The following is a 13139-nucleotide window of genomic DNA, read 5'->3' as shown; positions in this document are numbered from 1 at the left end:
CATCTATTTTGTTCAAGCAAATTGTCTTGTTTTGTAGAGCTTTCATTTCTGACTCAGTTATTCCTGACTAATTATGAGTAAAGTCTAATAAATTTATCCTTTTTTTCCAGAAAAAACACCCATTGCTGTAGAAGATTCTTACTTGTTTTGACAGAAAAACAAAGCCATCTGAAATCTTCCATTTGAAAAGGATTATGTTTGAACATTCTTGCCAACTTCTATTCTGGCAAACTGTATTATTTTTATTATTTTCCACATAGTTAACTAATTTTGTTTTCTGTGCTTCAGTAATATCAGAGATGCCTTTTCTCTAACTTCATAGATAATTTCACTTCATTTTGTTCCATTCCTCCCCCTTTTTCTTTTTGATGGTAAACAGAAACAGTCAGCATCCGTGTTCTTAAAAAATACTTATACTTCATATAAAAATGTTTGGAAGAATATGTAATCCAGTAGTCCTTTTCTCTAGAAATGTGCCTCATTCCCCATCTACTTTTTTTTATTTAAAAACTGTTATGACTTGGGTCATCTGTATTTCCCCTCCCCTCCACCATCATAATGTACAAAATAATCCAGTAACTTTAGAGCCCTAGGAAAATGGGAGAAAAGTAAGCAAACTGCTTTATGCAGCAACAATAATCTCTAGAGCAATATAAATCAAAAAGTAATTTAATGTGATCTGTCTTTGTTTTCTAATCTTAATTCAGCAAAGTATTTAAATGGGTTTGCACTTAATTTCTTTGAGGAATCATGGTTCTACTACATTAATGTTCTAATGATGGCTCTACTGTGTTTGGAAGAATGTATTACCAACAATATTCCATATAGACCAAAATTCAGTTGCATATTTTTTAATACACTCATGATGTTACAACATTCATTTTTCTATTCACAATTGTGACTTTGTCATTACAATGTTTATGGCATGTAAATTATTTCACTTCGATATCTACAATTGCAATATTTTAATTTGTTGAGTTTTGCCTTTTTTTTAACACTGTCACTCTGGAATAATGAAGTTGTCTTCATTGAAGTTGGTTCAGCTATTATTTTGAGAAAAAAATCTAGCCCTGAAACTGTACCATTCTGTGATTTCACGTTACTTTAAAAAAAAAAAAAAGGTATTCTGTTGATAAATCAAGTATCCTTTACCACAATAAAAGTCATTATGAACAGATAGCAAACTCTTAATCCCATAACTTTATTAATACAAACAAACCTAGTAAAAAGAATCGACTGAGAGGTGTCTGCTGACACAGCCTTAATACACACTTTCAGGTTCCTATCAGACCTATCATGTGTCAAATGCATCTGGGTGTAAAACAGGAGAAAGCATTTGAAATAAACTTTGAAAACATTCATAAGCCTGTTCAAAATTCTTTTTTCTTTTTTTTCCAAAAGGAATACTAGGTTCAATGCTTTGTGAAACTATCCCTAAAAAAGGATTGCAAGTCAGTTTAAACTTTGTTCAGGGGTTAACTAAATTACACAGGTCAAAAATCACCCGAACTTTGTTCACATCAAGTTTCCTCCTTGCTATTTTTTTTTTAATTATTATTATTTGCTTTGGGTAAATGAACAAAGATATCAGTACTCTTCCAAAAGCAAAGCAAACACAGGGAATATTGATAGCCAGCTAAGAGGTCATATTCCTTGATGAACATTAGCATTAATATTTCAATAAATACAAATCCACTATGTAAAAAAAAAAAAAAAAAGAATCAGAGCACCCTTATTCTGCTTTCTGCTCACTTAACTCACAAGGCATTCACCAAGCTTTGTTACCAACTTCATGTGAAAACCTGCCTCTTCTGAAGTAATTCAGAGAACTTTGCTGGTGCCTTCTGTAGGGCTGGAACTTCACTGCTGGTGCCATGGCTGGTCACAGGGCAGCAGGACACAGGGCTGCAGAGCACAGCAGGAGATTTCAAGTCTTCTGGCAGACATTAGAAAATCACCTCACAGCCATAAAATATGTCCAAATATGCACACTTATTTGAAGACTGGCACACTCAGAGACTCTTAAAGTTATGAATGTATTATCTGGCCTAAGTGGACCTAATTTTGTAATGCAATTTATTTACCTTGCAAAATGTGGTAAAATATGCTTTGTATAATATTAGTTAATGTGGATGAAGAAAACAGGTTTTGTTGTTTAGTAATAACTCAAGCAGAAGTGCCTATAGAGGCAGCAAAACACAAGCTGAAACTACTTGTATTTGCTCATGAAGAATTAGAAAATTATTACGGTCCATTTCTAACCTTTAGATTCCAACCAACTTACCATGCCAGAAAATATTTATAACTCAATCTTTTACTTTGAAATTCTGGTGTTGTCCTAAGTTTAAGTCTATATAATTCAATACTAGCTTTTTCCTTTATACCATTTATTAAACTTTACCTGAAAAACAATGTTACATTAAAAAACAAGAAGGGAAATTGATTTTAATCCAGGTAGCCACTGGAGCATAAGAATACGTGATTTACCATATCTCCTCAAATGACTGATTTTGCAAAAGCTTGAGTGTGTTTTGGTTTTTTACTAACAAGTCACTGAAAAATGATTCTTCAGAGGTAAGTAAAATGAAAGCATATAATGCTTTGAGTTCCTAGCCAGATACTAAAATTACCACACTTACTTGAAAAAGTTTCATTTTTCTTAAAATAGTGTGCTCAGTTTTAGTGAGTGGGTTCTCATTTGCTGAGATACTGTTGAAAGTCCACAAATGGTCAGATATAACTAGGTACATCACTGAAAACACAGAATTATGTTTGAGTGTGCTATTAAAACAGATTTATTGTTCGAATTTCTTTCAGAAAAACATGAAGTTTAACAACACTCGGAAAGGTTGATAGACAAGCAGCCTTTATGATTCAGAGGTAGTTCTGGACACCTCATTATTGCTTTTCTGAAAACAGAGACTAGTAATTCAGCTATTTTCTGCAGTGGATAAGCATTTTAAAATAACTTCTTATTAACTCAGAACTGCCACTTACTTCGTGTATGGATTAATTTTCCCAAGGAATACAGCAGCTGAAAGAAAAATTTTCAAGGCATCATGACAGGGGGCAACATGCAATTTTACCAAATATATCTACATCAGGCGTATTACTAGACCCTGTGAAAGAGCCTTTGCTGAAAAAGTGTGACTTTTTGTTTTGGCACAAGAGCAGACTAAGGAAAACAACAGAAGAAAAAAATCCATTGTCTCAAAATCGTGATAGTCCTTTGTCTAACTGTCTTGAAGCTACAAGTCTTTATGCATCAAAGTGCAGAGAGGTCCCATTTAGTAAGAGGAACAGTAGCAGGACAACCCCCACTTTATTTCACCTCTGTCACCCAGAGGTAAAGCACAAGGGATGTCACTGAATCCGACACTGATTAGCAAGTGCTTCCCAAAATTTTGCACTGACCTCGGGTGGCCCATGCCTTCAATGTCTGCAATGAAACTGGAGGGCTATACATTGTTCACATATTACCTATCATTTTCATAACAGGTATTATGCTGCCCAGGGATTTTCTGTTTGCTATTTCTAGGCTACTGGCTTTATTCTATCTATTCAGCTCAGGCTCCCTACTGAAACACTAAAAATCAGCATAAATTGGTATCTGTAGGGTAAGGAACACAAATAAATAGCTATTTTCTATGCATGCCTAGCAGGTAGGGAAGCACAAAAGAAAATGTCACTTTGTTCTATCTTCTTACAAAACGTGTGTTTCAGTGAAGCAGCTGTATGTTTCACTGCGAGTGTTCCTCTGGGGCCCTTGCCATGTCTTTGAGGCAGACACAAGGGAAGTAGTGGTGCTGATGAGCATGAATCAACCCTTCAAGACGTGTGATGATTTCATAGTCAGGAAGAGCCAGGCTGGCAATGTTGAGGCCCAGCATCCGTGAGACCACCTCTCGGAAATCTGCCAGCTGCAAGAGCAAACAGAAAGGAATTACTGATAAATCAAATGCAATCAAAGGAGATGCCAGGAAAAACATACACAGATATGCATAATACAAATACAAGCATTTGTATTAGCAGTGGAAAATATAGGAAGTTCTGCTGTTGCTCAATACAGAGAACTGAAGAGGATGGAAACAGTCTTTTGGAGCAAACTTCAAATAAATAGGTGAGGTGCTGATGATCGTGAACATGAAACAGAGTTTCAAGTATTCTTTGGAACCCTTCACAGGCATATCTTCCCTGCTGACTCAACAGCAAAAACTGACCTAGATGACTGCAAACTATACAGACAAATGGAAACTCTGCTGGGTACATCCCACAGCATGTCCTAAGGTGCTGGTCCTGACCTCAAGCTCCTGACCACTGCCTGCCACTTCTCCCCTCCACTCTGCACTTTCTTGTGGAAACTACAGCAGAAAGAAGTTAGAAGAATGGTGGAGGTTTGGCACATCCTTCAGTCTGGCTTTGACTTGGAATCAAGATGCAGCCTCACAAAAGCTCATTTTTCTTCCGTGCCTAGCTGCTGAAAATATATCATAGGAAGGGTATTTGGTAAAGTAATTAAAGAAACCAGCTTTCTCTGTGCAGTTCCAAATGGACAGATATCCACAATGAATTGTCATCACTAGTGATCCTGCCAGCAACTAGATTAAAAACTTAAGATCAGATGAACATGTATGCTGATTTACTCTTCTCAACTCATTATATGGTTCATTATAAGTCAAACTTCAGTGCCTTTTCAATAGGCAATACATTACACAGTCCTTATCACCAACACACAATTAAAAGAGGAAAATGTTCCTATTTGAGGAAATATGCTTGTCTTGCTACCTATTTGAATATCAAGATCCCCATTCTCAGGCATGGCAGAGACTCAAAATGTCACAGCAACATCAAAACAACCAAGAAGCCAGCTCAGATCTGATGGGCAGCACCGTTACACCACCAAGCATGCTGACGGCTAATGGTAAAAGGGAGATAAACGCACTCCTGAAACACATGCCCAACCCCAAGTATACTGTGCAGAACTCTAAAGCAGTTATAACATCTCTGAGGCAAGCTGCAAAAACCCTGAAACCCTCAGTTCCAAGACTTTGCCAAAGTTAGTTTGTTTCATCCCAATGCAAACCCTATGGAGCTGCCATCATTTCAGAAAAACAAATATGGAAACCAAAACAGTACAGGGCAGGAGGATCTGCGAATTCAGTCCCAGCTGTCTTACCAAGGCAGTGCAATGTCTTGGATGAAATGTTGCAACAATGTAACACTAAAAAAAACAAATCCCCGTATACGCCCTTCAACACCAGGTCAGAAGATCACTGTTTTGGGGCCCTGGCAGTGTGCTAGGCAAGTACATTTCAGCAGAAGCTGAAGATTTTTTTAAACATCTGGATCACAGACAGAACAAGCAGGCAGCAAAGCTGGAATTTGTTTCCATACAGACTTTATGTTAAAAGATCAAGGCAGCCCTCTGCAAAGATCCAGTTTTTGGATGAATTAAACCCCCACAAGACACCTGCACAGCAAATCCAACTGATCACCTGGGAGTACATTAGGGTCTGCGCTTTGCACGAAATTTCTTGTTCTTATATCTTTGCTATTGCAAGCTGTTCAACTTAATTACAACTGTGAGTAAACCAAGTTGCACTACAACCATTGATCAAATGCAATCAAATTAAATTTGATGCACTGACACAGATTATTGATCTGGCAGCATTTTGCCAGAGGGAATAGATACAAATTAAAATGTATACACAACCATCTCTTTATTTCTGATGGGAAAAGCAGGTCACAACTATACCGAATGGACAATAAAAATGTTAAGAATTCAATAAATTTCATCAGGAAATAACCTAAACTAAAAAGCACACAGAGTCTAAGGCATTAATTGATGTGAATTTTAAATTGAGGATTTTTTTCCACTTTAATGGAGTAATACTTAGACAAAAAACAACTTTTATGACTATTATATTGTGGCTTATAAAGTACAGTGCAGACAAAGCTGTAGTCCAGTGAAAATGCAGAAAGAGGGTTGACAACAAAGAGGAATTCCTCACATAAACTGACAAAGAGAACCATCACTCCTGGATGCAAAAATGGCCCACCAGAGGACATCAATCTGAACTTTAAAAACTCCAAACAAAAGCAACAGATGATAGAAGCTGGACAATCTTAAGAATGCTATTGCACGTCTCACATGGAGCAAGTTATATGTTATACTCTTAAGTGAATACAGCGCTGTAAGCACATAATGAACAACTTCTTAAAATCTTGCACTAAAACATACAGGACCTAGAAAAAAATTAGACGAGAAATGTATTTCAGCTTTAAAAACAATGCAACAGAGGCATTAAGAACATAACTGTTCTGCTGAAATACTAGAAGCTAACAGAAGTAGCACCTGTCTATTTAAGGCTTTCTTCAATAGTAGTTAATATTTCTAAGATAATCACAATTTGGAATAAAGGAGAGAAATAATAAAAGATAATCACTGAAGACTCAAAACCAAAGGTTAGTACTGCAGTAAACATTCATGATAAGTTTTCTTTGCACCTTCCATATAGTGAGTAAAATTATATGAAGTAAAAGAGAAGAAATGAATGCAATTTAGAGCATTAACCCAAGATACAAGGAGGGGGGAGCAGAAAAATAAAAAACAGACACTACGTTTTGTTTTTTATGCTGTACCTACAAGAAAGTAGAAGGGGTCTTATTCCAATAGAAAGAAAGAAAAGAGAAAAAAAAAGGGAAACTAAGACTGGAAAAAATCCTTTAAAAAATCACCAAAAATGCAACCAAAACATTGACATTTATATTTTTACTCCAAGTACTACTGCAAATAAGGACTTGAGTCAAATAAATATAATAATAGAATATATTCAGATTTTAATCTGTAGTTGACCTCAATGGTCATATACTGATGTTATCAGTTCCTGTGAACATCCTTTTGTCAACAGTCATTATCCATACCTTTTATCTAATGTTACTAAAATGAATCTGGGCTATGTTGACATTTGTTTATATTCAGAAATACAAATAATGATATATGAAGTCAAGAAGGTTTTCTATTCACCCCACAGAGAAAGAAAATCCCATATGGATATCTGTTAACTTACATTTACTCTTGTAAAATTTCAATTACCCGACTAATTCGCCAATACATATCCATTCTAGTAATATCCGCTTTTTGACTTTTCACATATAGCTTCACTTCTCCATGGTTTTCACTCTGCAGTATGATTTAATAATGCTTTGAACATCATTTTTTTAAATGGTTTTATACTTCTACCCAAGAACTGGCACACTTTGCTGTTATTCCCTACAGCCACCAAGGCTGACTGTTAATCCTAAAGCAGACTGGCAGTGTTATTACACCCTGCTTACAGGGCTTCGCTTCTAATAATTAAAATGCTCTGATTCTGTGCATTCTTTTAAATATTAAAATATTTTTACAAAAGGAGCAAAACACAGACATGCCAAAGCTAAATTTTCCTCTTAAACTTAGTAGGAATTAATAGCCTAAAGAGCAAAGAACAATCAGAAACAGTGTGTTAAATCCCAATTATGAGTTCATTTTAAATCGTTTCAATCTGACCTTAATTTCTGACTTCACTTGAGTATGTTCTGCCTTTCCTCATGACAATCAATCAAGAAAAATCAATGTCTTAATCAGTTGTCAGTAACTAAATTCTTCATACTTTTAATTTTGATAGCATGGAAAATAGCCATGCAATATTATGATGTTATTTAACATTACATGTAGTGATATCCATGGAGAGCAGACTATGCCTGAAAAAAACATGCAATGCATGTACAAGCAGTCAGCCTGGCCACATCAACAACTCCATCAGGTAACAGCAATTTCAGTTTCTAGTAGTTTTCTTAACACACATACATACACAGATGACATGACTGTGCTTATATTCAGATCAAATACATACACACGTGCTCAGACAAGTATGTAACATCTGCATTTGCTACCTTTTACAGAGAGTGAGAGAAGTCTGGTCTTGTTTAGCTTCCCCAAGAATGAGGAATGAGCAAGTCCAAAGCAGGTGAAGAACCACGAGAGCTGGGGATAAGGAAGGAATTCTCCTTGGGTTTGGGAAAAGTCAGGACAAAAACTCACATGTTAATGAGTGAAAGAGTTTAGAACAAATTCTTTGATTTAGCATCAGTAGCTTTATTTTAAGGACAGGTTTTAGCTAAGTAAACTGTTAAGATACAGGAGAGTATGCTATGAGTATTACTGGCAATTCTCACATTCTCAAAATGCCATTACTGCTAATCAGCATTGCACAAGTGCCAGGCTGGTTTTGCAAACAGCTTTGCTCCCAGTTTAGCAGTATAGTTCCACCTGCAGGTATTCCAAATGCTCCTGTGATGCAGATGACTATGGATGCTGGTGAATCATAAGCTGGCATTTTCCTTTCGCTAGCCCAGAAAGCTTGAGAACTAGCGCTATGCTGTGCTTGAGCATTCTGCACTTTGTAGCCTGCTTACTTTTCCCATGTTCTTCAAATTTGGCCAAAGAATACTGCAACAGTATTCAAAAGGCTTGAAACTCCTCAGGTTCAGACAGTAAAAATTCAGCATTTGTGTGGTTTAAGCAAGTCTTCAATGTATGGCTCCACAGAATACTTTCCTGAATATAATTCATACCTTCTTCTGTGTGCAGGATGCTTTGTTTCTTCATGAGATATATGAAGAAATTAAATTTTCCTGCCAAATTTCTAATGATCGTTATAAAATAGAACAGTGCTAAATCTTTCCAGGAAGAAAGATCCCTGGGTTGTTAGTCTGTTTTTCTAGACTGACTTCTTGAAATAGCATCTTTAAATTTCATGCAGTCATTCCTACATGTAACACAAAAATTTCAGCTGGAAAAACTAACAAAGTTCTAAGCAGTTGGAATAAGGAATTTAAAATTACATATTTTTTACTCTAAAGAAACATCCCACTGGCTTTCAATAATTATGCCATCTATAACGTCTCTACAAAACACAAAATGCAGGGCAATTACATATATACTTCACAATTTTTTGAAATTAGAATGGAATACATTTACTAATGTGTTTCCCACAACCTCCTTACTCCCTCCTTGAGGTGAGTTACCACCAAAAGTTTTCTTACCTAAACTATAACAAAGTTAAATGTCACAAATTGATCCAAAATAATTACATTCAATATTGTCTGTTAATTCTGATTTGGTTTGTTTGGTGTTTTATTATTATTATTTTATGACCTTTTCCAACATTCTTTGAATTTATGGCCTATACATGGTAACACAGAATCATAGAATCATTTAGGTTGGAAAAGACCTTTAAGATCATTGAGTCCAACTGCAAACCTAACACTGCCAAGTCCCCCACCAAACCATGTCCCTCAGTGACACATCTGCAGGTCTTTTAAATGCCTCCAGGGATGGTGACTCAGCCACTTCCCTGGGCAGCCTGTTCCAGTGCTTGACAACACTCTTGGTCAAGGCATTTTTCCTAATATCCAATCTAAACCTCCCCTGGCGCAGCTTGAGCACATTTCCTCTTATCCTATCCCTTAGCCTTATTGAATCTCATACAATTGGCAAGGAGAAAGTGCATGAGACAGATGAGGAGAAACAAAAGGAAATGCAGGAGAAGTTGGTAAGTTTTATACCTAAGATATATGGGGAAAACATACCTTTAAAAAGATACTAGGATTTTAAAACATTTTATACTTCTCCAAAAGGTGATATAATATTTTGCAATGAACAAAGAAAACAATGCCTGTATTAATTACTCCCATATATAACTTGAACAATAGTTTTGTCTCTCAGAATCACACCCACCACTGGCTCACAAGGGTGAGCTAAAATTTCCTTGTTTGGTAATGTTCACAAAAGTTCAGCACAGCTGGATAGCTGCTCCACCTATACCACATTGTTATATTCCAAGTGACAGCTAGCACTTGTCAAATACCTATACACATACCTGTCTCTCTCTTTTTGCTAATTCTGCAAGGGTTGTTTTAAGCACCTTCATCTCACTGGTAACTGCTTCTAACATATTTTTGGTTTTTTCTTTATCTTCAGTAGCTTTACGCTCCTTTAAAAGAAGTTCTGATTTGACAGAGGTAAGTTGTTTCTCAGCCTTTTCTTTCATTCTTTCCAATTTGCCTTGAGATTTACTGAGTTCTTCTATTGTTCTGTTCTGCTCCAAAGTCTTGATCTGCAATAACATAACGTTAAATATGCACACCTTTTCACCTAACAGAAAGAAATAATAAAAATACTAGGAGTAATCATGAGTAAGCACTTTAATGCGGTTTCTTATGGGTTCCTGATCACATGTATGTGTAAACTGAAAAGTTGTTAAAGGAGACTGGACAACTGCAACTTGATTAACAAAAAAGGGTTTTGTTCCAAGACAGTTAATTATCTTCAGAATTTGTGAAAAGAGGTAACTGGACAGACAAAAGCCCATAATGAGAGTTTATGCTCTGCTAACCTCTGGGAAAACAGTATGAAAAAGAGTTGCCAAATGTTTTGCTGGTAAAAATTGTTCGGTTGGAACATGCACCTACTTTCTATTTCACTCCATCAGCAACATGACAAAAGCTCACATAGAATCAATCTTCCTTTCTTCCAGTGGTGGCAAGCTATCAAGGCTGCAAACTACTTCTATTTACCTGCGTTAAAGCAGGTAATTTATTACTGCTGCAATGTAATAAACCACAGAAACAATGAAAATTTAGCCTGGTTTATGCAGAAAAAAAAACTTTTTTTCCCCCATACCAATCAGAATAGATCTGTGAGCAATGTATGGGAAAATATAAGATTACAATCACATCCATAGGAAAGAAAGGGTTGCATAGATCATATTTTCTTACACTAGTCTGAAAGTTTACATGATGCTTTACAGATGCTACTTCGTATATCAAAACACATTGCAAAACACCCAAAATATTGTAATATTATATGTGCTTTCCCCACCTAGATGGATTTGAGCAGTTCTCCATGAACACATTTATTGTAAATCAACTCCAGCTTAATCCAACTGGAATAGAAAAACAGATAGAAGCACAAATATAATGTTTTAACTCACCTTAAGTTCACTAGTTTCAGACAGCTTGGCTTTGAGATCAGTATTCTTCTCCCTTGCCAGATCAAGCTGCTTTTGTAACCTCTCTATCATCTTATGTAACTTTCTGACAGCAAGATTGGCCTCATCCCTTTCCACAGCTAAGGCGGTCCTTACTTGCTTCTCCTCTTCCAGATGGGCTATTTTCTGCCGCAGAAGGTTCATGTGCAGCTCATTGCTTTCAAGTTTTTCTTTTTGACTCTTCAACTAGTTTTCCAAACACAAACATATTTGAAAAAATACATATGAAACACAATGGTACTACAGATTGTTTTGCAAACTTAATCCCTGTGTTGCATATATCCTATTCTTCTCTTGAAAACTCTGTAAAGAAGTATAAACATATATATTTGATACCTCTTATATTACCAATTCATTGTGCTTCTCCATTTCTGAATTTGTGCACTACCTTTTAGAATGAATTTACATACAGACTGCACCCTATTTGAACATAAATACTTATGCATCTTTCATAACCTCTGAGAATGTCTAAGGACAGTAGTCAAATGCAAAAGGTAGTAGAGATTCATTAAGGAGACAGTGGGTTTAGTGGTGGCAGTTTAAGATATTTCCACCTTTAATCAGCTAATTAAAGCTAGTGTGCAAGAAGGAGAATCAACATACAGAAATAAGAAAGCTTTCACCCACTGCTCCAATACAAGGTCCACCAGCTTAGTTTTGTAATTTTGGTGCTCAGGGAGCTACCTGTTTTCAGTTTGAACTGAGCTGCCAGGCGTTATTCTAGAACATCTGGGAAGTATTAACATACATACTACGCTATACTCCCTGCTAGAGAGGCAGTTGCTTCCAGAAAAAATGCAGTATTGTTTTAAACCTTAAAGAGACCTGATTCTAAGCTCTAAACCATTCTAATAAGGCTAAAACCAGAAGATTTCACTCTGTCATAACAGGATGATGGAGGGGAGTCTGAACAAATTTGAACAGATTTGCTCCTAAAGGAGCACTATTCTTGCAAGCATTGAAAATCTTAGCGAAGTACAACCAACATCCTACTAGTTTCTAGAGAAATTTGTGTAAGATGCTCCCCTTCTCAACAGACCCTTTTAGATATAAATGTTGACGGTAGTTGTTTACAGAAGTATATTATAAATGTATTAAAAAGTAGACAGACATACACACATATAAACATGCACTAACTTCACGCATTTGTTTAAGAAGTTGTGAAAAGCAGTATCACGTATTTAACCAACTGGTGGTTTTAGTTGTTTTAATATGCAGCCTGTTTGCAGAGTCTGCAAACATCTACTATCTTCTTTTTATGTAAAGGACATCTTTGAAATTCCTTGTACATATATGAAGCTCCAAGCTGCTGTCTTTAGCAAGCCACTACAGAAATATAGCTGTAACAATGTTTATCTCTGAAAAAAACAGTAACAATATGTCTTTTTTGCCTACCTTCCTTCTTAAGCTATATGCCATAGTCTTGTTTTCAATCACTGCATCACCTTCCAGTTTCACTAACTGCTCTATGCGGGCTAGAATTGCAGCTGCATTCATATCAAATCCAACTTCTACTACCAGGCTATCCAGCTTCATCTTCTCATTAAGTTGCTCCAGAAATTTCAGATACTAAGATAAGATGTGGAAAAGTGGGCAAAAGAATAGTAAAACTTCATTAAAAGTCCTGAAGTACAATTTAAAAGCAATTCCCCCTACACCAGCAATGAACTATACAAAGCTAAATCCATTATCCACAAGAAATAATGCATTGAAAGGGTATGTTTATTGCACACGCTTCTGACACAATTGCAAATTCTCCATTTGTCCTGTTTTAGTCAACATTTATTTTTATAAATCCCTGGACCTACTGTATTTATCTTCTTAGCAAGACCAGACTGATTTTTGCTCGTCTGCAGGTAGAACAGCATAAGGTACATGTGTCTGTTTTTTACTTCAGTTCTTGTCTGTGGCTCTGCTGCTTTACACGAACCATGCATTGGCAGGGAGAAGTTAGAAAGGACAGCTACATCCCAGCTAATTGCAAGTGCTATGATTGCTTACTGCTCTGAGCTCTAAAACAGATAAAACTGGTACCAGGAATGCCAT

At 36.2% G+C, this 13139-nt stretch overlaps 1 protein-coding gene across 4 annotated transcripts in view; it reads right to left on the bottom strand.

Annotated features, from left to right (window-relative positions):
- Positions 1-753: 753 nt before the first annotated feature.
- Positions 754-13139, bottom strand: part of CCDC170 (coiled-coil domain containing 170) — a 47103-nt gene continuing 34717 nt past the window's right edge. The window contains exons 9-14 of one of the 4 annotated variants that reach the window (XR_008733018.1): positions 12489-12662; positions 11037-11279; positions 9924-10160; positions 3708-3920; positions 2998-3034; positions 757-1905 (exon numbers count right to left, since the gene is read on the bottom strand). Coding sequence is in view for 2 of the 4 variants with exons in the window: in XM_055714985.1 (XP_055570960.1) it covers positions 3741-3920; positions 9924-10160; positions 11037-11279; positions 12489-12662 (834 nt within the window). In the remaining 2 variants the exon portion in view is untranslated. Of the gene's footprint in view, positions 3921-9923; positions 10161-11036; positions 11280-12488; positions 12663-13139 lie in introns of all 4 variants that reach the window. The other 3 variants (XM_055714985.1, XR_008733017.1, XM_055714986.1) reach the window with 3 other exon arrangements.

This window comes from Falco cherrug, chromosome 6 (genome assembly GCF_023634085.1).
Source record: "Falco cherrug isolate bFalChe1 chromosome 6, bFalChe1.pri, whole genome shotgun sequence".
Taxonomy (NCBI): domain Eukaryota; kingdom Metazoa; phylum Chordata; class Aves; order Falconiformes; family Falconidae; genus Falco; species Falco cherrug.
Note: the sequence above shows the minus strand (reverse complement) of the source record. Positions and strands in the feature narration are given on the sequence as shown.